General features: G+C 42.4%; 1 protein-coding gene across 1 annotated transcript; it reads right to left on the minus strand.

Annotated features, from left to right (window-relative positions):
• Positions 1 to 3,967: 3,967 nt before the first annotated feature.
• DCAF10 (DDB1 and CUL4 associated factor 10) lies at positions 3,968 to 25,894 on the minus strand. The gene is made up of 7 exons (XM_039543396.1): positions 25,709 to 25,894; positions 19,771 to 19,884; positions 15,778 to 15,975; positions 15,079 to 15,281; positions 13,432 to 13,542; positions 10,110 to 10,255; positions 3,968 to 6,236 (listed from the first exon to the last, which is right to left on the minus strand). Exons 1-7 carry the CDS (start codon positions 25,804 to 25,806, stop codon positions 5,868 to 5,870), a joined length of 1,239 nt encoding a protein of 412 aa, XP_039399330.1. The 5' UTR covers positions 25,807 to 25,894; the 3' UTR covers positions 3,968 to 5,867.
• Positions 25,895 to 26,677: the final 783 nt, after the last annotated feature.

Consider the following 26,677-nt stretch of genomic DNA (forward strand, 5'->3'; position numbering starts at 1 on the left):
ATTTAAAAAAAAAAAGACTTTTACAGGTGGTTGGATACCCTGTTGAATACCAGTGTCATAGCAGAGAATGCACCATTGCCTAAGATCATACTCCCCCCTGGCTTCCAACAGAGCAATCAAGTTATAAGGGGAAAAAAGACAAGCCTTTTTCTTTTTATCATAAACTTGGAAACTAGCATTTGTTTTTAGTTTCCATGTGGCAAATATATTTGTTGCATTATGAATAGCCTGAATTTCACAGAGCTCTGTTTAGCGAAGACTTCAGTTTTACTTTGCAATACCTAAACTTTTCTGTACTGGCATTATTTGTGGCATCCTTAAGGAACAGTGTTTGCACTCCTCCTATAAATACAATATTGTAGGATCAATGAAAAAATGTTAGTTTTCACTAGTACATTTTCCATGTAAACAGTTAGAATCTTGTCTAGGAGATTTCAGATTAACAATAAAGCAAGCCAAGTTTTGGGCTTTAATCCTTTAGTGTATCTCTAGCTATATTTTGCTTTTCCCCATTCTCCCCACCCCAAAAATAAGATACATTCCACCTAGATCTTTTCACTGAGCTACAAACTTTTTTTTAAAAAGTAAATTTCATTTTTACTCTACCTCTCTTCCCTTGCCAAAACTGTTGCCTGCTCTGGTGATTTAAATCTGACCTCTAGTGGAACATGTGAAAACTGCACTGCACTTCAACAATATGGTCACTGGACAAATACAAGAGTTACTGGCTTCAAACACACTAGTCGTGGTTTTCATAAACACTTCTAAAAAGTAAACATTCCTATGGAGTTCTGCTTATCAGTCATGCTGAAGGTGGAAGAATTACACTTTACTACAGTAACTAATGAATATGAACCATGCATTTAGAAAGCATATTGCACACTTCACAGGCCAGCTAAGATCATTAACTCTGAGAAATACTTTAAAATTTAGCAATAGGTTTAGTACGAGGGGTATAAAATATACCAATACAAAAAGATGATAAAAATTATTGGTATAAACCACTACTTTAATTCTGGGTTTATCTATTTAACCCACTTTGCTCCTTATATAGTATTGGGATGGAAGATGGTTAGTCTTTCAGAATTTAATGCAAAGCAAGTGTATAACTTTTCTGCTACCTAGAAAAAAAGTTCCAAAGCTTACCCCAAGTCACTTTGTTAATTCCATAAGGCAAGATAATGTGAATTAGAAAGACAAAAGTGGTGAGAATAATTTTTGGAGCTATAACTGCAAGGCATCTAACTAGTTAGTTATGTATCACTGAACAAAGTGTTTCAAGGTAGTGTTAACTATACTGAAGTAAAATCTATTCGCTTTCACTGAAAACTTCCAGCTATTATTGAAAGTAGTTAAATCACAACCTAAAATCATCATCTCATTCTAATTCAGCTTATTGCAAAATGTAATCAGAAAAGTTAGGCAACATTCTTACAGCATACATGGACGGAATTGGTCTTAATATAAAAATGTATCTGCTCCTACAACACACTATACATACACTACAAAGCACCACAAAGCACGAGCAAAACCCCAAAACAGGGCAACCTCTATCATCAGCCTTGCACTTTTCAGTGGTCTCGCTTCAAAGTGATGAGCTGTTTTAAACGGTCATTCCAGGTGCTGTGCATTTTAAATAGTAGCCATGTGATATGTCATCTATTTAACAGTAACAATTCTCTATTTATACAGAAAAATTAGTGTCAAATGTTTCAGAGCAATAACCTTTTAAAAAAGAAGCATGTCATGAGGTAGACTGAAAAAAACCAATACTCAGTGCATATTGACAGCCATAGATTTAAAAAAAAACCTGCAAAATGAGCATTTCATTTCAAGGAATTCCAATAGTCTTAAATTACAAAAAGCTGCAATTACTTCAGGGTGCTTTTCTGCATTTCAAATTAATCCACCTGTGCAAACAGTACTTTAGAGCAATTCAAAAGGATTTGCCATTGATCTTTTCAGCAAATCATTTAGCAAAGCCAAGGAGTAGCAGGACTGGGATGGTCTGAGACGGGATGGTCCCTGGGAGGAACTTTTCCTTATCAAGTGGTCCACAGAAAGAAAAGCTGGAGAATCAGGGTCCTACATAATTCTGTCGGGGTATATTATTCCTAAGTGGTATGATAGTTGCATATGCGCCTGCTGGCTGAGAAAATACTCTTCATTCTGGTTTTTTAAATTAACTTAGTACTAAAAAAAACAGGAGTACTAACAAATTTATTGTAGCATGAGCTTTCGTGAGCTACAGCTCACTTCTTCATGTAGCTCACGAAAGCTCATGCTACAATAAATTTGTTAGTCTTTAAGGTGCCACAAGTACTCCTGTTCTTTTTGCGGATACAGACTAACACGGCTGCTACTCTGAAACCTGTTAGTACTAAAAGGCTACCCAAACTTAACCCAATTTCCCATCCTTTGGTCTGCGAGCTGTAAATCTTCCACTATGGTTCATTTCAAGAGCACAATTTATATCTAGTTCTGCCACCCAAACACAGATAACAGCAGATTCCTGTTCCTTTGTAAAAAAATTTTTTTAATATAAAGTCTAAATCTAAAAACTGTTTCCAAATTAGACATTCTCCACACGAGCTTTTACTACTTTGCAGTTCAGAAGCTTGAATCCTGGTCATGCAGAGTAGTACATTGGGTATTTAATGTAATTTGTAGTCCCTTACATCACAGATAAGGAAGATACCTGGTAAGCAGAGTCACCCCCATTCAACAAATCCAAATGGACTGAGAAGTGGATTTGCAGACTATTAACAGTACAAATAGATACATAACAAAGGTGGGTGAAGACTGAAGGGAGGGATTTTTAATTTCAATAATTTGCATTTTGGACAAGTCATTTTGTAGGATGACTAAAACTGGCATGGACGAGCATGCTTCCTACTACAGCCACTCAATCCCCTTTAAAAGCAGCAAAGAATCCTGTGGCACCTTACAGACTAACAGACGTTTTGGAGCATGAGCTTTCGTGGGTGAATACCCACTTCATCGGATGCATGCCGACGAAGTGGGTATTCACCCACGAAAGCTCATGCTCCAAAACGTCTGTTAGTCTATAAGGTGCCACAGGATTCTTTGCTGCTTTTACAGATCCAGACTAACACGGCTCCCCCTCTGATACTCAATCCCCTTTATTTTAATTTGAGAAAAACCAGTAAGCTTATTTAGCTTGATCATTCTACTTTATGCTGAAACTGGTTTATTTCTAATGCATATGCCGGAGTGGTGTCAAAGTGAATGATTTTGCTCACACAGCCTAGTACATTTCAGTTTTAAAACAAGCTTTTAATTCCAAGAGAATATACAGACTTCGATCACTTACTTGTACGTCTCCCATCACTGCTATTCAGAGCTCCTGGTGGGAGCTCCCGTGATAAAGAGTGAGCCCATGTAGTACCTAGTTTTCACTTCAATGATGCACTGACTCCAAGGCATGTCCTTTCATTTTGGGCATAAGCAGCTGTGTACATCAGTTGCTGTAAGAGGAAGAGATAACCCTCTACTTTGCTCCATTAACTTAACGTATGACTAGGTGAAGAGCCACTGCCGCCTCAATACACAACGCTGGTGTACAGAAAGAGTTCTGCAGGTAGTCATTTAATACAGGAGAAAGGGTGGGTAGGGAAGGATTAATCAGCTCAGGCTTATTTTGTGTGGAAATAGGGAATTTTGTTTCTCAATTGCTGCATGTTCAGTCACTTGAACTCAATCCTCCAACAATTAGTTGCTATGGAGTTAAATATAATTTCAAACAGGAGATGACGCAGGAGTAGATTAACCTTCCTCCAAAAGTAACAATTCAATGTTCATGCAAATACCCTCAGTAATAAAAAGCCAGCAAAAAGCAGCAGGGTTCCTAAATCAATTTCTCCAAAGCTTTCCCATGAGGCACCAGACACTCAAAGTGAGTTAACGTTAAAGTGAGTTCCATTGATCCATTCTGACACACACACACACAAGGCGTGACTCATGGAGTGATTCAGTCCATTGCCAGGCTTCCAGATCTTCATCTACTGGACCTGATCAGCCTGGACCCATAGTACCTTTTGCTAGTCTGTTTTTTGTTCAAGAGTAAATCTACTTTATTTAAAATCCCTTCAGATACCACCGAGGACCAAAATCTAAATTCTTTCCAGCAAAATTTTCTGACTTCACTGGGTCCACTAAAGCCTCACTGATAAGCTAAGTACAGGTTAGGCTAGGAAATCTTCACTGGCAATTTCTAGTGTCAAGTCCCATTGCTGGATATTTAAACTGTGGGTTTTAAAAAAAGATTTTTAACCTAGTTAGTACCATAGCTGAGCAAGTGTGCCCAGGGAGAAAGGTTTTCTGCCTCCAGAAGAATTGTACCGTCTCGTCACTCCAAGCGAGTGACTAGTAGGAAGCCATGCTCATCTCCTCCTCAATGATAGTCTGTGCACTTGTCAAGTCTTGAGTTTCGTTCCTAGTTTCATGCAATAGGTATTCCAAATTTTAAATATGGTTAAATTCATTTGCTTTCCACCCATACTATGAAATGATACATACATCCACTTGCACACTGTTGGGTTTTGAGCCACAAGAGGACTATCTTTTTTCTGCAGATAAAAATGATACTCAGAATATTATGTTCTTGTGATTACTATTGAAGCAACTGTATGTTCAGAAGGGTAAACAGCACTGAGGAGAAGTGAAACTGATTAGTTGTATCTGTGTATTCTTGCTGCTGAAAAATCCAGTTGAATCCAGATAATTATATATTTAGCCTGTATATATCGTGCTCTGTTCCATACTGACAATGTAATCTGAAGGACTGTTTAATTTGGCAGAGTGACAGCAGACTCGCTTCAGGCTAATTCTTTTGCAAAGGTGGTGGCTAAGATCTGGGCATGTTACAAAAGAGTATTTTACCATGCAGCTCAGCGTTGGTAACACAAAGGGAAACTTCGAGGGTAGCATTTCTTAAAGTTTCAAAACAAAATGTGATTAAGATTTTTTATTAATGTGGAAAGCCTCCTACAATAAGGGCAGCAATTAGAAACCTTAGTGTCTGGGGCACAACTTACCCTGCCAGGGGCATTTTAAACTTGTAATTTTATGTCAAAAATTCCAAACAACTCTTACGCAATGATCAACTCCGGCTTCCCTGCTCAATACGGCAATGTCTTCCTACTGAATTCACTGCGGAAATGCATCTCCACCCTGACCTTTTACCATCTTGCAATAAACACAATATATGCACATTAAGGAAAACAAGCTAAGAGATTTAACTATAGCAAAACATTACAGAAAGGTGACAACATTTTTCTAGTCAATCATTATACTGTGAAAAGAAAGTGTTTTTCTTCTTTGTGGCTAAACTAATCTAGTACGCAGGAGAACAGCTCCATTACCTAATTGTTGTAGAGAAAAAAGTTACAGCAATAGGAGGCCAAGTGAGAGGATGTCAGGAAGTCCAGCTCCTTTGTGGCAAGGAAAGATCGTACCAGTAGGAAACGCATGGGCCTTGTTTGGTGTAACAATTCCCTCAGCCCTAGCGAGACATCTTGCAGATAGTCCACCCTAAGTCACGCTGAAAGACCAACAAGTGCTACTGTGAAACCCAACCAGAAAGACTGGAAATCAGTGGCACTGGATCATCAGAAGCAGAGGTTTGCATGGAAGGCTGAAAACAGAATGCACAGAGCCTGACTTGTAGTGTCAGAACACATACAGTGCTGGACTGAGTACTCATGTCATCGCAATGTTCACAGACCATAGTAATTATGATCTTGTCCACATTTACAAGATTTTTCTTTAAAAAGAACACACTTCAACCAAACTGAAGTAATTATAAAAACAAACATCTGTGAAGTTCCTGTTGATGCAAGATGTGCCTAGAACTTTGGCTGATATAAAGAAACACGTCCACTAAGGCACCCTGAGGCAATCTGACAGTGTGTTGGAGAAAACTTGGTCGTCAATACCACATCGTTGTGTGAATACAGAGAGCGGATTTCCTGCAAGGGACCGGCTTCTTTGGGCAAACAGTCGACAAGTTCACTGCACTGCGTGTCAAATCCCAACAAGCGGATCCCGTAGCCATGCGGGGAGGAAATCATTCGACCATCAGGGCTGAAACAAAGTTCTTTGATGTAACCCCGGCCTACATTGGCTTCTTCAATGCAGTGAGTCAATCGGAGAGAACAACGAGGTGATACAGGGCGCACTGGGGCTCCTTCTTGGAATTCGTACACACAGGTCCACTAGACGGGGAGAGAGGACAGTTATATTTATCCACATACATGAGGAGAAACCCAGTTATTCATTCACCCCCCATGTAGGTGAAGTGAGTTAGACATAGGAACTAAAGCCAATACTTTACTTCTCTCTCCTTTGCTACCACTTACTGCTGTAAGCTATTTAAAGCAGAACACCCCTAAGGCCATTTCCCCCCTTTAAACTGAATAGGTAAAATTGACACAGGATTTCTCTCAGTGCAGAAGCAGATATGTTGTTGCTAAAATAAATCATTCAAAATACAACATCTGATTTAACTGGAGGAAGTAAAATGCAGGGCTGCTGTATAGAAGAGAAGATGCACCTACTGCAGCATAGGAAACGCTCAAGGAAATAGAGGCTCAACTGGAACTGTGATACAGTGACTCATGATTAGACACTGGAATTTCTGCCCTGTCTGAACCTCAACACAAATTGGAAAAAACACTTAGAAGAAAAGAGAGAAAGCTTTTGTAGGAAGATCACTGGCAGTATGTCGATACGTACATTACTCCCAGCCAACATTAATCCAAATGGTGGCAATCTAGAACTGTACCCTACGAAAAGGCATTCATTCATACTGAGTGCTTCTCAAACTACTGCTGAACAAGTAACTAGAGAGAAAACCACTCTGGCACTTGGGTTAAAGTTAGGGAGAGGACAGGGTTGTACTTTTTGTATTTGTTGGGCTACTAAACAGGTCACTGCAATTCACATTTAAGGTATTGATTCCGAAAAGACATTGCTCATGTGACTTTACTCACATGAGCAATCTCACTGAACTCAAATGGCACTACTTGTGGTTAAAGTGAAGCATGTACTTACATTTTTGCAGGATTGAGGGTTAAAATGTGAATATAAATCAGATATTAATGCAAAAACACAAAGTTTTACCAGTCCTCTGAAATCACCTTATTCAAATGCAATTTTGTAGCACACAACATAAAAATCTTTAAATTTGGAATGTGAATTTTACTTTTTGCAACAATTCATTGAAGTGCTGTAAGACTGGGGGAAACAATGCAAGATGCTAGCTTTAGAGATGCCAATATTAGTAAAAAACAACTATATAGCACCTTGTTATATCTTAATCTGGCAAAGTTTTGTATCCTACTCATGAAACTGAGAGGAAAAGGTTATACTTTAACAGAAGGTCAGAGCTCGGTATCCCTCTGTAAACAACGAGAAGGATACTCCATTCGTTATCCTCAAGACTAATCTACTGAAGCACCCTCAAGACCATTCAGAAAGGAAGCTGGTTGTACCCTTGCAGAGGATGTAGAAGCTGCCTTTAGTTATTTAGCAAATAGGTAAGAGGAACAATTCACTATACTGAACTGACCCGAGTCATGAATCTGTCCATGCAGTCTCATATGGGTTGTTTCATTACCAACTTCTTTTGTAACTAAGCTACCTGCTGCATCATCAAAACCTTTTGGAAAAGCCTTTCCATCCTTTATGCTTATCCAATAAACATCCATTTATTTTGGCGGTTTCTTTGCCCCATGTAGATAGGAAAAGGCATCTGACTGCATTGTAAGGGAGCTCACTCTTGAAGTTACTAATGCTTGTCCATTATGAGCAGCTCTGTATTCTGCTTGTCCTGACTAGCCAGCAGTAGAGAATTTTCATTTGCAGCATAAGCACCTAAGAGTGGTGAGGTGTTTTTTTTTTTTAAGCTTATGACAAGGTAGAGTTTACACCACTGTGACTTAAGCTTGGATGAATGTTCAAGATGTCCAGCTGCCAGGTAATGAGATGTGTGGAGCAAAGCTGGGAAAGCAACCTGTAACAATTTTTCGATGAAAGTCATAATGTATGTATCTGAGTCCAATTCTTTATGTAAATGTCCACAGGAAAGAATGAGGCAGCCACGTGTCCTAGTTAGAAACTGGTTTCTTGCAAAAGTTACAATAAGGCCACTCACATTGAATAAGCCAAGGAAACTCAGTTATCTGCATTTTCAGAAAGTACTTTTTAGTGTGAAGTAACACAATGTATCTTACAATGGTTTTATTGTCAATTCATAGACTAGTCATTATCCATCTCAGTGTAAGTCTGCCAAGCTTCCAGTAATTACTTTGCAAGACACCTGCAGAACATGAAAGTTGCTTTGATATGGAACAAAGCCATTCCAATGCAAAACGTGTCAGATGGAGCTAAACGCTGGTTTATCACTGGCAAATGTTATTAAAAATAAGCCTCTGTGTTCTTAGGAAGTGAGCTGAATATATGCCCTCGGTCTCCTAGCACACTACTCAGGCAAGCTCCAGCCCAACCCTACAACAGCAAGGAGATTTCAGGGACAATTTTATTTTCACCATTTCAAAGATGGAGAAGGTTGCTAGAGGATGGAATCCGTGACTCACAAATGATAGCTCTGCATGTTCCGCACTGGATGCATTTCTGGATGATCTGCTTTAGCTAAACACAAGTTATCAGGCCCAACACAAGGGTAACTGGTTAAAAGTTTAATGGCCTGCGATATACTGGAGATCTAATGCTCCCTTTCTGGCCCTAAACTCTATGACAGTGTTTTCATACCAAGATGAAAACTTCTACCACCAAAGTCTCTCCGGAAGGGTAGTCACTGATCCACAGGTATTCCGCTAAGGAGCCAGCAGTATAACATTAGATTTCTTAGAGCAGCGCACACAAGCCTCTCTCTTATACGCAGATAATTAAGATCTCTTGATAACCTCCAACAGGCATATACTCTGATATTTAGGAACTGCTGTTGTCAAGCACTTAGGACATTCAACACATTTGCTACAGACTGTTGGCTTAGCCAAGTATTGTGAATACAAAGCTGTATCACGTATATAAACACCCCATGCTACTATGAACACTCCTTAAGGTTTTAACGTCCGCACAATTATTCAGAACAATGGTGCAATCTGAAGCCTCTCGGCATCTTTAGACAAGCTTCTGGATTTGCAGGAGTGGTTTTCTCCACCAAAAGCCTGAAGGCAAAAACCTGCATTTAAAAACAAATCTTGGTCATCCTGGTCTGTGGTGTTGAGTTCCTGGTGTCCTGTATGAAGCACACATGTAATGTCGGTCAGTGATTCAACTTGCTAGCACGTGCTTCTTCTCTGCAAAATATCAGGAATGGCAAGAAGAGGTGGTATGCTATGATCTGACTTAAGAACACTTGATAATTCTGGGTATGCACCATTGCTCTGTTTGCTATCTACCCAAGGGCAGCACATTTTTTCCTGGCTCCAAGTGTTTTCACAGTTCACCTTTGCCTGACTTCAAGTAGCTCAGCTGAAGCCCTTGGGGGCACTCAGGTGCAGCTTTTGTTTACCTACTGCACATCATGGCAGGCTACTCATAATGATGATAGCACAGCCTGAAGTCCTTGCGCACTCTTTCTTCCAGACTGTCAGAGTGAGAAATTCTCAGCTCAAACTCCTCTTTCTTGACTGTGTCCTTACTGGTCACATTCAGGCTGAAATGCAGGCTGCCTACCCAATCACTGCGCTCACCTGCATGCCAGGCGACAAATGGAATGGGACAAACATTCAAACGGAGACAGGCATGCTATGGTGGTCAGGAAAAGCAGGTGATTCCTCACATTACTATTAGCTTCCTATCATTCCTAAAGATACCAAATGCAAAGGTTAGGAAAATGGCATAAATTGAATACCAACCAGTCACCCTACTTCTAATTCAATCCAAAACAGTGTAGTGTAACTAAAAAAAAAAAAAAGTCAATCCACTGTCAATCATGGAGATGCAAAATCCATGTTCACTTGCAATTAAGGAATTTGATCTGCAGTTCTAGGATGTGGCACTTCTTATTCTAAGTCCTAAGTTTTTAAGTATGTGCCATGGTTTTTGTTTGTTTGTTTTACCTCCTGGTCATCTGTATTACTTGAGCACCGAAGAAGAGTAGCCCATCCTTTGGGATGGAGCTGCAGTGATGTAATGCAATTACCACGGTCCCTTTCTCCAGGAACTTCTGGTGTTAAAACCTCAAGACTATTTCGTGGAGATCCACCTAGGAGAGAGATACCAACCACAAGTCACACAGTAGCACTACATAACAGTTCCCATCTCTTTCCACTATTGACCAACTCTACATAGCAAAACGCAATCAAATGAAAAATAAATTTTTGAAACTTACATCACATTGTAAGAGATTAAGAACTTTAACACAAAACTTAACCACCCTAAGTAGTATTTATACCAGTTCCACAGATAAGTAAACTGAGGCAGAAATTATGTAACTTGCTGAAGGGTACAGTTAATCAGTGGCAGAGCAGCAAGAGAACACCAAAGTCCTGATTCTGCTCTGACAACCTATCTTTTAAGAAGTCTGTGTGAACCCAGCTCAGACGACATTAATATGCATATGCAAAGATAGAGGGTATCACACATACATTCAGCTTTTCATTGTCACTGCAAGATATTTTTGAAGAGCACAGTTCCACAATAACACTAAAATGGGCATGGGAAGGAGTGACTTCCTGTATCAACCTTGCTCAGTTCACAAGTAAATAATGTTTATATTATTGCAAGCTGTGCAAATTCACCCTGGGATCTGAATCTCAAGCTGGGTTCTTTCCCTTTTGTTGATCACCACTAATAAAGGTTCTGCAGGCAGATTCTGCCCTCACATTTAGGTACTCCTATAACCAACCCTCACATCACCATAACATCTGAGCACTGGACAGTCATTAGTGACTTCATCCTCAACACTATCCCTATTTTACAGGTGAACTGATATACGGAAAGATAATGGAACAAATTATTAAACAATCCATTTGTAAACACCTAGAGGATAACAGGGTAATAAGTAACAGCTAATATGGATTTGTCAAAAACAAATCATGCCAAACCAGCCTAATTTCCTTTCACAATAGGGTAACTGGCCTACTAGATAGAGATAAGCAGCAGACATGGTATATCTTGATTTCAGCAAGGCTTTTGATACCGTCCCACATGACATTTTCATAAGCAAACTAGGGAAATGTAGTCTAGATGAATTTATTATAAGGTGCATGCATAACTGTTTGAAAGACCATACTCAACGCAAGCCATTGATAACTGCTCTGTCAAATTGGGGGGTAACTAATGGGATTCCAGAGAGGTCAGTCCTAGGTCTGGTACTATTCAACATTTTCATTAATGACTTGGATCATGGAGTGGCGAGCATGCTTATAATATTTGCAGATAACACCGAGCTGGAAGCGGTTGTAAGCACTTTGGAGGACAGGATTAGAATTCAAAATGACCTTGACAAATCCGAGAATTGGTCTGAAAGCAACAAGATGAAATTCAATGAAGTAAAAAAAAATCCTACATTTAGGGAAAAAAAATCAAATGCATGAATACAAAACGTGGAATAACTGGCTAGATGGCAGTACCGCTGAAAGGGATCAGGGGTTACAGTGGATCACAAAGCGAACATGAGTAAACAATTGATACAGTTATGAAAAAAGGCTGCTATCATTCTGGGGTGCAACAACAGGAGTTTTGTAAGACACAAGAGAGGACTGTCCCACTCTACTTGGAACTGGGGAGGCCTCACTGCGTCCAATTCTAGTCACCCCCCCCCGTTTGGAAAGATATGGACAAAGTGGAGATAGTTCAGAGGACAGCAACAAAAATGATCATAGGCTTAGAAAACCTGAGGAAAGGGTAAAAACCAGGGCATGTTTAGTCATGAGTCAAGGAGACTGAAGGGTGTCCTGATAACAACCCGTAACATGTTTGAAGAGAGTGTTATAGAGAAGACGGTGTCAATTGTTCTCCATGTCCACTGAAGGTAGGACAAGTAGTAATGGGCTTAACCTGCAGCAAAGACGATTTAGGTTAGATACAGTATTAGGAGAAACTTTCTAATTAAAGATACTTAAGCACTGGCATAGGTTACCAAGGGAAGCTGTGGAATCCCCATCATGGGGGGTTTTAAGAGCAGGTTGGACAAACACCTGTCAGGGATACCTGGTTCTGCCTCAGTGTGGGATGGGAATGGAGAAAGGAGGCTGGACTAGATGACCTCTCATGGCCCCTCCAGCCCTACACACAAAGATTTAGTGACTTGCCCAAGGTCATACAATGTCTCTGGCAGAGCAGTGACTCTGGTCCCAGTCCAGTGTGCGAAGCATGAAGCCACTCTATGTCTCTTCCACTTTAATAGGTTTGTAGAGGTCTACAATTTGCCCTGTAACTGGAATTTCATGGCCAATTCTGTTGATGCCCAAGGACGAACAGAATCTGTCTCACTTCACTGGGTTGGCTCAGCATAGTTAAGAGAAGCAGTAAATGTTTTTTTTTTCTGTCACTAAAGCAAACAGAAGAAACTGAACATACAAGCAGCGGGGAGTAGTTCTACTGAGTAAGAAGGTGTCATTTTTACACAAATCACTTTTCCAAGTGTAAACTCTTTCAAAACTGCTTCCATTTACTAAAAGAAGCTGTATTTCTTCCTCTAGCAATTGTGGCATAAATGCCCCAACTCAGATGAATAAGCAGCACTGAGAAATACTGCACAATCAAAAAATAATTGTGATTTCATCATATGCATATGGAAGGGACCTCGATAGGTCATTTAGTCCAGTCCCCGTTCTTAAAAATCCCCAAGGACTGGTATTCGATAACCTCTCTTGGCTCCAGTGCTTACATATCCTTAGAGTTAGAAGTTTTCCCTAATGTCTAACCTAAATCTTCCTTGCTGCAGATGAAGTCAATTACTTCTTGTCTTTCCTTCAGTGGAGACTGATCTTTATAAACAACCTTTTACATACTTGAAGACTTCTGTTCTCCCTCAGCCTTTTCTTCTCTAGGCTAAACATGCCAATTCTTTCAACCTTTCCTCATACGTCATGTTTTCTAAACCTCTTTTTTTGGTCTCTCCCCTCTGGACTCTCATCCATTTGTCCACATATTATGCATTAATGTAAAATGTAAAACGAGTGTCTTGTTTCTCTTTTGAAATCTGAAAGCAACAAAATTAGAACTCCAGACATGACCATTCTATATACTGTGATGATACAGTACTGAATTTGTGGAAAACCTAGTGAGATTTTTAAAATAGCCTAAGCAATAAGAGGTAGGAAAGTATATAAAACTTTAAAAAGTACACACTATTTATTCACTTTTACATTTTGGCTACACACTGGACCCACTTACACATAAGAACCTATGCGTTTTATTCTAGTCTTAACATACCTTCTCGTTGGGAGGTTCGAGACATGTGTTTCTCGGACAATGGACCGGAATCATTCTGGTGACATGGTGAACCCACAGCTCTAGGACCAGATGAACTGGTAGCTGTTGTGTCTGAAACCAGAGTAGCAGCCATGTAAATCTGACATATGGGATAAGCCCTTTTGTTTTGTATGCATCTCATTTTAACTTCCTGTGAATGTAAACCAGCACAGCCCTAATCAAATACGTCTCTCTAATGAAGACAGTGCTTTCCCAAGAAATGCCTTAAACCACAAACAACGGAGCACCAAACCACTAATTCTAACCCAAAATGAGCCAGTGTTCAGTGCACTCTTTTCAATTTGAAGTGTGGCTCTGCTCTGAAAAACAACCCTAGAAGTACCATTATGGGTCCATGTTTGCATCTGATACAAGTAAACTAACTGCCAGCACTACAAACTCAACCTGAGGTCTAAGAATCAGGAGTTGGGTTCTCTCCTGCTCATGCTGCAGTAATGAATGCTGAAAGGTCCCTCAGTCACACCTGTGCAACTCCATTTAGACTGAGGCTGCACAGGTGTAACTCAGGTCAGGGCCTGACCTGCAGCATCTTTGCCACTGGGGCTGATGAGTCAAACAACAAAATTCAACTTGCGTTCAGGGTCTGTATGAATGGCAGATCACAATCAGAAAAAATCTGCTCCATTCACTAATAACTACAGGAAATTTGCTAGGCAAGAACATGAAGCCCCATTATGCCATTTATAGAGTCCCTTTTCAGAGCAGCACAGTTTAGTAGGTTACCTTGTCTTGATCACTGGGCAGCCTATAGTAACTCTGCTAAGACAAAAGTGACTGACACCAAACAGGAAGGGAGGTGCAGAGTAATTCTGGAGAGTATTTTGTTAAGTTCTTGCAATGTGGCAAAATGAACCACGAACCACAGAATTTCCTGTTGCTGAGTTCTCTGGATCCTGGAATACTAAGTATTCCACAGCCCCCATGTTACAGACCAATAGGAAATAGTCTCCCACATTAGTTATTTCACGTTTGAGCACTCTGGTGGTATCCTATTAAGGCTTACCTACACTTCAAATGCTAGCAACACTTCCGAGTAGACATTACCTACACCAACGGGAGGGATTCCCCATCAGCACTGGCAAGCCTCCTCCGCAAGAGGCAGTAGCTTGGGCAGTGGAAAAATGTTGTTGTTTGACTCATCTAGTGCTGTCTATATGAGGACTTTGGTCAGCTTAACTACAGGCCAGAGTCACTCCTGAACAAGGTAAAATAGCTATCATAGTGCCACTTTCCTGCTAGAATCTTCTTAGCCAGGCCTCTAAGGGCACACCTACGCTACCCGCCGGATTGGCGGGTAGCAATCGATAAATCGATCCCCCAATCGCTCTGCCGTCGACTCCTGTACTCCACTGCGGCGAGAGGCAGAAGCGGAGTTGACAGGGGTGCGGCAGCAGTCGCCCCCTCGCCGTGAGGACGCGAGGTAAGTCAACTTAAGATACATCGACTTCAGCTACATTAGTCTCGTAACAGAAGTTGCGTATCTTAGGTCAATCCCCCCCGCAGTGTAGACCAGGCCTAAGGGAACAGTATACAAATACCTCTATCAAATGGATCACAGTGTACAGATTTTTACTAACAAGAATTCACCTGAACTTGACGTAGTTCTTCTGGCTCTTAATATTGGATAGCTGCCAACCTCTAAGGACTTGGTTAAATCAAGGTCGTGCAAAATCAGAAGATACCCAGAGGAGGTGGAGATCAACATTTTTGAACAGTCTGGTGTCAGTCTCATCCGCATGAGAAAACGGGTGTGAAAAAACTTCTTGTGAGGACATCCTTCTTCGGTGCACCTGGACAGTGCAAAATGAGAGAGATGATTAAGGCCAAGATTGGCAAAAACAGGAGTCTAAAGTTAGATTCTGAAATCCACAGGTCAATTCATAAACACATGAGCAGATTTTCCAAGTGTTGAGCACAGTGTGTCCCCCACTGACTCATTCGCCATTTGTACACTCTCTTTTGGATCTCATTTAAACTAGACTTTAAATGGGGGGTGGGAATCCACAACGTGCACACTTGTATTTCTAGATTGATATAGCACATTTTCAGCTTTGTTTCAATCTGACCTACATAGCCTCCTTTGAGTTGCTAGATCTTCATCCCAATAAGGCAGTCCTAATTCTTGATTGTCACCATTGGCTGATGAGCAATCAGTGACAGAATTTAACAATGTATTAAGTTTCCATTGAGAGCAATAGAGTTTCGTCCAAGATGAATGTATCTATTTTAAAAGAGCCTACCACAGTTCATATATTTAATGACCATACATAACTCATATTCACATACCTGTTGGTGTCCCATATGATCACATTGCCATCAAACCCTGATGTTACTAGTAGTCTGGTATTGGTGTCATATTCAATGTTCTTCACCCAGCTCGTGTGACCATGTAAAGTGCACACTTTTGTGTTTAGCTTTCTCAGATCCCAAAGTGCTATCGTAGTGTCATCAGAGCAAGTTGCAAACAGTCGATTATCCAGAAACCTGTGAAGTTGACAGACAGTTAAATATTGTAAAGCAAGCACAGTCTTGTCTGCCTTGTGTGTCTAAGGTGTTTCAGACTTAGTTATTCCTGAACTGGGAATTACGACTTATAAAAATAAAGCCACACACAAAGGACTGATAGTTTAGTGATGTGAATCTTACCACTCTTTTTGTAGCCAAAATGTAAGTATCAGTTTCATATTCCATCGCCAGGGACAAACTAAAGAGAGCAGCTAACAAGATCTATGGAAATAGAGCAGGAGAGGGCAATATTTTTTCATAGCATGGACCACATCTTAAAGACTGTCTCAGGGATGTCCCATTGGTGGTTTTCATAGATTATCAGGCCAGAAGGGACCATTATGATCATCTAGTCTGAACATGCCACAGGCCTTTCCTGAATGAATTCCTGTTTGAACCAGCCATATAGTTTAGAAAAGCATCTAGACTTGATTTTAGAGATCTCCAGTGATGGAGAATCCACCACAATGCTTGATAAGTTGTTCCAATGTTTAATTACCCTCATTGTTAAAAACGTATGCCTTACATCCAGTCTGAAGTTGTTTAGCTTCAACTTCCAGCCATTGGATCTTGTTATACCTTTGTGTGCTAGCCTGAAGAGTCCATCATCAAATTTCTGTTACCCACAGAGATACTTACAGACTAATCAAGTCACCCCTTAACCTACTCTTTATTAAGCAAAAGAGATTGAACTTTGAGTCTCTCACTACAAAATGTTTTCCATTCTGTAAATCATTCTTGTGGCTCTTCTCTGAACTCTCTCCAATTTATCAACAGCCTTCTTGAATTGTGGGCGCCAGAGCAGGATACAACATTCCAGTAATGGTCATGCCAATGCCAAACATTGATGTAATTGCCACTCCCTGCTCCTATTTGAGATGGGTCTGTTTATACATCCATTAGCACTTAAAGCACATGTACAGCGCTATGGCCGTAAGTGCAATGACCCCCACCTCTCCCCCAAGTCCCTCCATGTCCCATTACTTGCTACCACATCTTTAGCAGATTGCAGCATAATGGCTGGCCTTTCACTAGACGTATGGAATGAAGCCACTGCAAGCCAAACTGCCATGGAAGGTATGCGGTAAGTGTTTATTGGATTTATGAGGCTCGCCACTAAAACAGGAAAGGGGCCCAAAATGTGTCTCAGGTAGCACTGGTGACATTGATCCCGCCCCTCCCCGCCCCCAAATACTTTTTGTGCAGGGGAATAAAATAAATGTCTTAACTAATGGAGAAACAAATACTATTAAAATAGTCATTTATTTCTTTACAGCTATATCTATATATAGGCACCCAACACGGTACTGTATAGCCTGTCATCCCTGTGGCAACTAAAGCAATTGCTCATGTGGAAGATGCTAGGAAAGGATTGACTGTATTTTTAACTGCGTTTTAGTACAGTTTAGCAGGTGGAAGCTAGAAATTAGCATCACGTGACCAGCCAGCTTTCAGACCACCGTTAGTAAGAGACTGAGGCGCCTCTTTATTAGAGGGATATTCTCAAGGCTGTCAGACTTCACTTAGACCTCCAGCCTTCACTGCGGTTTCAGAACAGCTCCACTTTTGTCAGCAGGCAGAGTGCTGAAAGATACCCGAATCCTGGCCTTCCCACTTTAGACAGCACAGGATTCTAGTAGGTTTCACTGAACTGAGATGAGATGGTTCTGTTCTGTACTCTTTTTGCCCCTCCCTCCTTACCACTTCCTTTGACTCTTCCTCCCATGCTGTCCCTTCCCATCCCTGCTGGACAAAATCACTAGCTTCTCTCCATTCAAATCCCTGCTTTAAAAAACACAGCACACATTTTCTGTGAAGCCTACCAATTTGAGCCCATTATTAAATCCTGTCCCACTGTAAAAGAGACTCACCTCGCTGGGCTAGCCAGTGCATTTTATGCCTGAAATATTTTGTGGCTAAGTCACAAACTCCTTGGGGTTTTATACAGCACACAACTGTCACTTAAATAGCCAAGTAAATTAGTAAGGGATTTTGACCCAAACACAAGGAGACCTCACCTCATTGTGTCCTGTTAATATTACTGACAAAGCAGACTGTTTCAAAGTTTTGGTGACCGAAGAAAGTTAATGGTAGTCAAATTTTCAGAAGCATCAGAAATATGATGTGATTGGTTTTTTAAACAGTAAGAGCAATTAACCAATGGGACAGCTTAAAAAGGGAAGTGGCAGATTCTCCATCACTGGGAATCTTTAAATCAAGATTCTTCCTAAAAATATGCACTCTGCTTCAACCACAAGTTCGTTGGGCTCACTGGGTTACGTTCTATGACCTACACCTAGGTGATCCCAGTGATCTCTTCTGGCATTAAAATCCATGAGCTTGCTTTGCTTTGCTTCAACACTGAGGAAAATGACAAGACTGTTTGTGGAGATGAAAGTGTTGTAAGGGAGGTGCTTGAAATGATAAACAGATCCAGAGTAAATAAAGACAGTGCAGCAGGGATTGAAGGCAAGAACCCCAAGCCACTGAAAAAGAATGGTGATAAAACACTGGCAGCATGTTGTATTTTTCAAACTAGAAACCAGTTGTACATTGCTCAGCAACTATGTAAAAACGGCACCTTTTCACTCAAGGAGGACATGACAAAATATACTGGAAAGGATCCTAGTTAGCTCTAGCCGGCCAACATAGCTATGGGTGAGGGAGCTTAATTCTAACCTTCCTTGCAGATCAACTCAGTTCCAGTCAGTTATCTTTACACATTAAAAAAAATTACTTGTCGCATTATTATCCAGAGATCTCTTAGGTAACAGGGCTGCACACTGAGGGCGTACATGGTCTGGTTTATTGCTGTGTGAAGAGGAAAGAATTCAGCTCCACTCTGAGCTCATGTTGCATTTGTAGGGCTGCCAGGTTAAATCACCCCAGGTTTAGTTGTGAACTGAGCACATCTGATAAGAAAATCATTGTGATACAGAACCCAGAACCTCATTAGCCATCTTTACTCAGTCACTTTTCAGGAATAGACTATATTAAGAATCCTAGGTTTGGAAATTTACCATATAAAGGAGGACAGGGTATCAGAATGAGCATTTACAGCAGGTGGGATCGCTAAAAGCAAAAGCGGAGTTGACAATACACCAAATACCTATAAACTAGAGGCCAATAAAAGACAAGAGTGAAGGGCTCTATCAGGAAGGTCAATGACATGTTGAGAAGCTAAATCCTTGCCCTTTTCCCACCATATGTCATGCCGGCCCATCTTTCAAAGCCACCTCAGGGTGGGAATTGTCCGATCCTCACCTCTAGGAAGGATGGAAGAAGGTGCTTATTCACTGTAAAAACAGACAAAGTGTTGAAGGGGAAATAGGCACAAAGAGGTGAAGTGACTTGCTCAAGATCACACAGTAAAGCAGTGGCAGAGCTGGGACTAGAACCCAGGTCTCCTGATGCACAGTGCAGGCCCATATCCACTATACTACATTGCCTCCAGTAACATTCCTTCTTCTAGCTATACTCGCTCCAACCTGAGATTTAAAGGGACAAAGGTGCGTTGTACGTACATGTTCAGTATTGCGTTGCGTGCTTACTTAATTGTAACATTGTCCATCAACTTTCTCCCCACACACAAACTGCAGTATGGTAACTGGTACAGTTATACCACATTGTCTGTTGACAAGACAAAAAGCACAGAACAGCAGAGGACCGATCTGTATATCACTACAGCATCATGAACAAGTTAACACGTACAGTTAGGAAAAATGTTGGAGTTCTATTTACTGAAAGTTTGATTCTGTTTCCCATGATACTAACCTGATATTATTCACACAGTCCTCATGAGCTTCAGAGAGAGTTTTGATGTGCTTTGAAGATATGGGGTCAAAAAGCAGGACTTCAGTCTGTTCACAAGCAACAGTTAGCACTGACCTGAAAAGCAAAAGAGGTATCTTGCAGTTAGTAAAGAGAAATGAAGGCTGCAAAGTAACCATTACAGCTGTTGTCATTGATTCATCTCTGTTTTATTGCTAAATGGATACATTCCACAGATGGATACTGTTCCAATTGGCTTTGTACAGTTACCTTTTCTCAAACCCTTCCTACTTCATGATTGAACAGTGGAAATTGGTCTACGGCAGGCATAGGCAACCTATTGCACGCGTGCCAAAGGCAGCTCACAAGCTGATTTTCAGTGGCATTCACACTGCCCGGGTCCTGGCCGCCGGTCCGCAGGGCTCTGCATTTTAATTTAATTTTAAATGAAATTCTTAAACCTTTTTAAACACTTATTTACTTTACACACAACAATAGTTTAGTTATAGTTATATATTAGAGACTTATAGAAAGACCTTCTAAAAACATTCAAATGTATTACTGGCACGCGAAACCTTAAATTAGAGTGAATAAATGAAGACTCAGCACACCACTTCTGGAAGGTTGCTGACCCCTGGTCTACTGCTTACTCACTTACCAAGTCAAATTGCTCTACTACCTATTCAGAAAGATTCCACCTCCTCTACAGCCTGGCTGTTGGCATACATTGATGCACAGCTGGTGTATTCATTGGACAGATCACACGATCTTTTAAATTCAGAGTGTTTTATATGCAGTGTGGTTCTTTTATAGCTACTGAACTATGATGTTACTTCATAACATTTGATGACACAATTAGGTATATTTTAGTACAGTTTTACAGTGTTCTTTAAGGGTACTTTGCCCTATCAGTACAGTACTTTATATTCTAACCTAGGGGTTCCTAGGTGGGAAAGTGTGCACTGATTGGTTAAGGATTATTGTCTGTAATAAGGACAGGAAAAGAAGGATGAAGAGTAGTAGTGAAGATATGGGTTCTATTCCTCACCTCTATCACAGATTTCCTGTGTGATTGTGGGCATTTAACAATCTTCCTCTAGCTATACAATGGGAATACATGCCTCTCAGGAGGGCACTGGGAAGCTTTATTAATTCATGGGTTGAGATCCTCAGACAGAAACCTCTAATACACATGCAATGGACAGTAGTAGTACTTACTAAGTACATTTGGAACACACGTGAGAACTCTAGAATCTGGGTTACGTGTCACCACCCTGCCAGTTGTAATGTACGTGTTTGGATCATTTCAAACTAATACACATGAAAGTGTTCCATAATCAGCAATCGACCAGTAAATATTTGACATTTACCAATACTAACCAAACCAGATAATTACTTCCTTTCAGGCAGCTGTTTCTGAAAGTCAAATTAATTTGCTCTGAGTCATAACAGCTCATCCCTTTCTCTATAATAATTTTGAGTTGGGTAGCTGCTCACTTGGGGCCTGATCCAAAGCCCACTGAAGTCAGTGGAAAGAAAACATTCAGGATACACTATTTAAAGAGTGCTCTGTCAGAAAGCAGAATTCCTTTAACCTGACTAATTTTAAAAAATTCAAGTAGAGTGCCATTTAAGGATAATCTGACCATTCCAGGAGCTCTGCTAAACTTCTCAATTACTCTGCATAAGGAAAAAAAAGCCCACACTTTTGGAGCAGAATTTGGCAATCATTCGGAACTTTAAAATACTTAGCTATTTTAGGACTCAACCATTTATTGCTAAAACTTAAGAAAATAAAGCTGATGTGGGCTACTAAATCTTAAAAGTTGAAAACACTGGTAGAAGTCAGAGGAACGATTATTTGCAAATGTGTCACTTGTCACTAGCTGTGGCTAAGGGTGTCTTCACAGCCAAAAGGTAGTTATTTACAGCAGGTTAAAATTAATGTGGGTTAGCTATCTCACTGTACAATCCTAGTGGAGGTAAGGTACAGGTAGCTTTTACCACAATGTATGTAGGCAAGATCAACATCCCGTTCACCTCACAGAGACCCACCTTGCAATAAAAACTACAAAGCCGTGTCTCCACTAGGGTTTTACAGAGAGAGAGCGCTAGCGCCTGTTAATGATCCTGCTGTAAATGCAGTGAAGACTGGCCTAGGTGTACCTGTTCACTCATATTAACAATTGTCAAAAGTTGTTCTCAGAATCCGAGAATCTAAGATCCTTTCCAGGGCACGTTCACAGACAATACCAGGAAAGCAAATGGCAGCAAGACAATTGATAAAAATCCCAGAGAGGCACATAAGCATAAGACGGCCATAATCTTTTGGGGAAGTCTGGTTCTGCATTAATCAAGGGTAGCCCATTTCACTACCAAAAGACATTTATGGTTTTAAAATCAGCTGAGTGTCACTGAGCCAGATGATGAGCATTACTTAGCTTACTTTGCATCACTAGAGTGAAACAAACTGATGTTAGAGCTGCCCTAAACGGGAAGCTAAGGATTTCCCCAGCATATGAGGATTCTTGAGGGGTGTAGAGTGATGCAATGGGGTATTTCAGCCAAGAATAAAATGTGCTCCACCAAATCCTCACCCAGCAGAATGATCCCATGGGGAATGTTCTAGCTAGCCTAGGTTACAGTAGGCCTGTGCCTGCTAACTTGCGCCAAGTGTCAATTTGGTTCCAAAATCAGCCCAGGATCATCGGATGTGTAAAGGTATTGTAGACAAGGCCTAACTGGGTACTTCTGTACTGAGGTAGCTACACTGGCCAGTGGCTTTTTACACCTGTGCAGCGCATCTACACTAAGGGTTTGCAGTGATGCTTCACTGTAGCTATGCCGGTGCAGGAGTCCCAGTGTAAGTAAACTTATCACACAAAACAGCACTAGTTTAATCCTCCATAAATGCTTCCTACTATTGTTACTGAGTGCTCGCTGTTGGTAATGTATCTTCTACTAGAGTCAATGGAAGTGGAAAAAGCAACAAGACAGTAATCAGATAATGACTGCGTAATCCACTGTCATCGGACTGCTGCAGTTCTAAGCAAATGCTTTACATTGCTGGAGAGTGGAGATCCACAGCTTTCCAGTGGCTCAAGTCATTTGTTTGTAGTCCTGGCGGGTCTCCCAAGGTCAGACCTTAGATCTGACACTGGTCTCCCCCAGCCTAGCACTATCTTCTTGGCACAAAAGCGAACACAGCAAGTCCCAGACCTTGAACTAAATCTTGTAACCCAGATGCCCATTGGTTCAAACATGGTGCAGGTAGTCGTTAAAGTGATGGCTCAATCTACGGGGTTCAAAGTTTTCTCCAGTAGCTTGTTAGTTTTAAAAGAGAATTCTAACCATTTACATACCATGCCACTCCCTGGGCCAAACTGTGCTCATCTTACTTATTCACAAGTTCCACTAAAGTCAGTGGTACTACTTGCATATGTAAGGCAAACAGGATTCAGCCTTAACAGAAAATCTTTGCTCCCAATACACAGTGTCATTGTATAGTTAAGCCTTGGAAGTGTAGTTTTTTTTAAAAATCAACTCTTGAAAGCATTACACAGATTTATTTCCTTACTGAATTTCCCCACCAGCAACATGAATACACCTCACTTTGTGAATGTAGAAATCTTTTAGAAAGATTTGATGAAATTACCACACTGAACAACAAGGACTTTGCAAGCAAGAAGTGGTCACAACTTTTTGGCCTACAAATCTCGACAGCATCTCAAACGGCATCTGCTCAGTTCCCTATTCTCTCACACATCAACGAGCAGGAAACCTATAGATTCATTCTCTCTTCAGCCAAATAACAAAGCATACACTTTAATAATGCACTCACACATTGATATTGGATTTGTACTGGTTAAACTTTCAGAACAGCAAATGAAACTGGAACAGGTTTGTCAAATCAGGAAACAATACATGATTTAACTTTTAACACTCTGCCTAGGAGTAAGAATACAGCTATTGTCATTCAAAGACAGACCAAGAGTCAGTCTAGTCCCAGTATCTACTTTACTACCGCACGGTTGATGAGGAAGACTTTTTTCCTACCCCAAATCGTTAATAGATTATATATGCCCTGAAATACTTTGTTGCTTTCTTTTAAAACAGTATATCCACAAATGCTATTGTTTATATACATCTAATCACTGTTTAATCTAATAACCTAATGTAGCAAGTTCCACAGAATTAGATATATTTTAAATATATTGGTTTCAGTAGTTGATTTCATAGTTTTAATGGGCACCCTCTTGGTTCCCTTATTATCCAATTGGCCTTTCCCATTCAGTGCTTTTGAGAGGTTTAGGAGAGAGACTGAATGCACTATTCAAGGTGAGGACATATGGAAAACATTATGTAAACTTGATGGTATTATTCTTTATTTCCTCCTAAATACAGCCAAACATCTAAGCCACCTTTTTTACCGACCACTGAATACTGAATTGTTTTCTATGACTTGCATCTGGCATCATACTGCCCAGTTACTCTGCAGCTAGGTTGGGTAGGAATTTTTCACAACCCCTTCCTAAATCTTGACTAACAAATCCTTCATCAGCAACTTTTGCAACCTCACCATCTATTCCTCTTTAAGGTCCAGTATTGACCACTGGTGCTAGTCCCTGAGGGACCCCATTACTAAACATTTTCTTTACAGAGAACTGGCTGTTATATTCCTACTTTTTGCAGCCTGTTACCCCGTTTAACCATTCACAGGATATCTCCTGTCATCTTGCAGTTGCCAATTTTAGCAGCTTCTTGTTAAGTGACTTTCCCCAAAGATCGTAAGTTGTATCTACCAGTACCTTTATCCTCTGCTATCGTGCAAGTCCAGCAGATGGGACAGAGGCTTAGGAGGTGGAAAACTCAAGTTCTGTTCACAGCTTTATCGTGTGACCTTGTGCAATTCACTCTCCTTCAGTTTCCTCACTGGGGAAAAGGGCTGGTGATACTTACTGACCTCAATCAATTTCCTTGAGATCCTCAGACTATTAATTGTAATTGTATTAAGTCTCCAACTGGTTGGAGAGACAGTTCAACCTTTGAAAAACATTCTACTCCTCTAATTGGAGTGGATTTTGGCCCTTTATTTCTGCCCCCCCAGTCAATTAATGTCCATCCTGTGATCATGATAGCTATTGTTGCAGCTGAGTACAACAGTGGTACCCACCCTTCAGTCCTCTGGCATATAGTGTGACCTAAGCATCATCCCAAACCCAATCAGGCCCACATGGGGGTGCAGAGACAGGCCCATCAGCACCCAATTCCCCACATGGCAGACACCCTCCATCCCCATCAGAGCCAAGATCCCTCTGTCCCAGAAATGGGAGTGTCTCTGTGGGCCCTCCCCTAGGGAGCAGATCATTTCCACTGGTTGCCCATGGTGGGTACAGAGCTCTGTTGTACCCACAAGGGATTTCAGGGTTTCCCTCCCCCAGGGAATGTCTGGGTGGGAGCATCTCAGGTGGGTCCCGGCAATCTCCTACCTGTCCAGGTGAGGGGGTGGGAGATACCTGACTATGCCCCAGCAGGGTCCCCCGCCACAGTCCCCCACTTGAATGAGAAGGGGACTTCCTGCAGAAGGGTGCGTATTCAGATGGGTCACAGTCTCTTACTGATCTGGGGGTGGGGGCTCCCTGGAGAGGGGGGGTGACAGGGTCCCGGTCGGGGTGAAGGTCCAGGCTGGAAGGAGGGGGGCGGAGCACAGGGAGGTGCGGGGAAGGCTTGGGGCGGGGGGGGAGGGGTGAGACTGGGCGGGGCCAGACACAGTGTGTGTGGGAGGGGTAGGAGGGATTGGGCTGGAGGTGGGTCCGGGCCAAGAGGGAGGGAAAGGGGAGCGGGGTGGGTGTGTGTGTGGGGAGGGATCGGACCCGGAGGAGGGGGTTGTCCGGGGCCGGGAGGGGCTCGGGGCGGACCAGGAGGCCGGGCCGGGCCTTACCCGTCCGGCGAGTACTCCAGGTTGAAGACGGCGCCGTGCGTGCGGGTGCTGAGGTACACGGAGTCGGCGGGCTGGATGGAGCTGTACAGCCCGGTCATGGCCCGGAAATTGTCGCGGGCCGGGTCCACGAAGAGCCCCCGGCCCAGGCAGCGGCCCCGCAGCCACCCGAACAGGCCCCCGCCCGCCGCCGCTGCCCCCGGGGCCTGCGGGGAGGCGGGCGGCGGCGGCGGCTCCTTGGCGCTGGGCGGCTCCATGGCGGCGGCCGGCGGGGCGGGGGAGGGGCGGCGGGGCGGGCCCGAGGGCCCGGCCGCCTCCCCGCGCGCAGAGCTCATCCCGCGCCGCGCCCGGCCGCTCGCATCGCAGCCTCCGGCCCCGCGCGCCGCTTCCGGTGCGGCCCGACCCGCCGGCCGGAAGCCGCCCGCGCGCGGCCCGGCCCCTTCCGGGCCCCCTCCGCCATCGCCCCGCCCCCTCCGCGTGCCCCAGCCCGCGCGCTACTCGGGTCTCCCAGCCCGGCTCAGTCCCGTCTACACACAACCCGGCGCGAAGCCGGGGCTAGGGAGGGCAGTCCGGGCTCCCGTAGGGTTACCGCCCCTTTCACCCCTTCTTCATCAACACCGGAGCAAATCCTGCCGGGGGGAGGCGGGGGTAAGCAGGGGCACACGACTAGCCATGCACACACGTGTGCACACCCCCTGCACGGCAGCGCCCAGCGCACGAGACGCTCCCTGCACGCTGTCACCCCGGGAAAAGGGTGTTGGGGGCAGGGTAGTACCAGCTGGAAGATCTGCCGAGATCTTCTCCTCCTTTCCCCTAGATGTAGGGCGGGGTGTTGAGAAGCTCTAGGGCTGCAGGTTGCCTTCAGCCCTCATCCACAGTGCAGTGGAAACATTTCTCCCTCCTTTGCTATTTACAGAGTCCCCCCCTCAGTTACTTGGACTGGGTTCCTAGACAGCAACTGACCCCTGGGCA

The sequence above is a fragment of the Mauremys reevesii genome, linkage group 6 (assembly GCF_016161935.1).
Source record: "Mauremys reevesii isolate NIE-2019 linkage group 6, ASM1616193v1, whole genome shotgun sequence".
NCBI lineage: Eukaryota > Metazoa > Chordata > Testudines > Geoemydidae > Mauremys > Mauremys reevesii.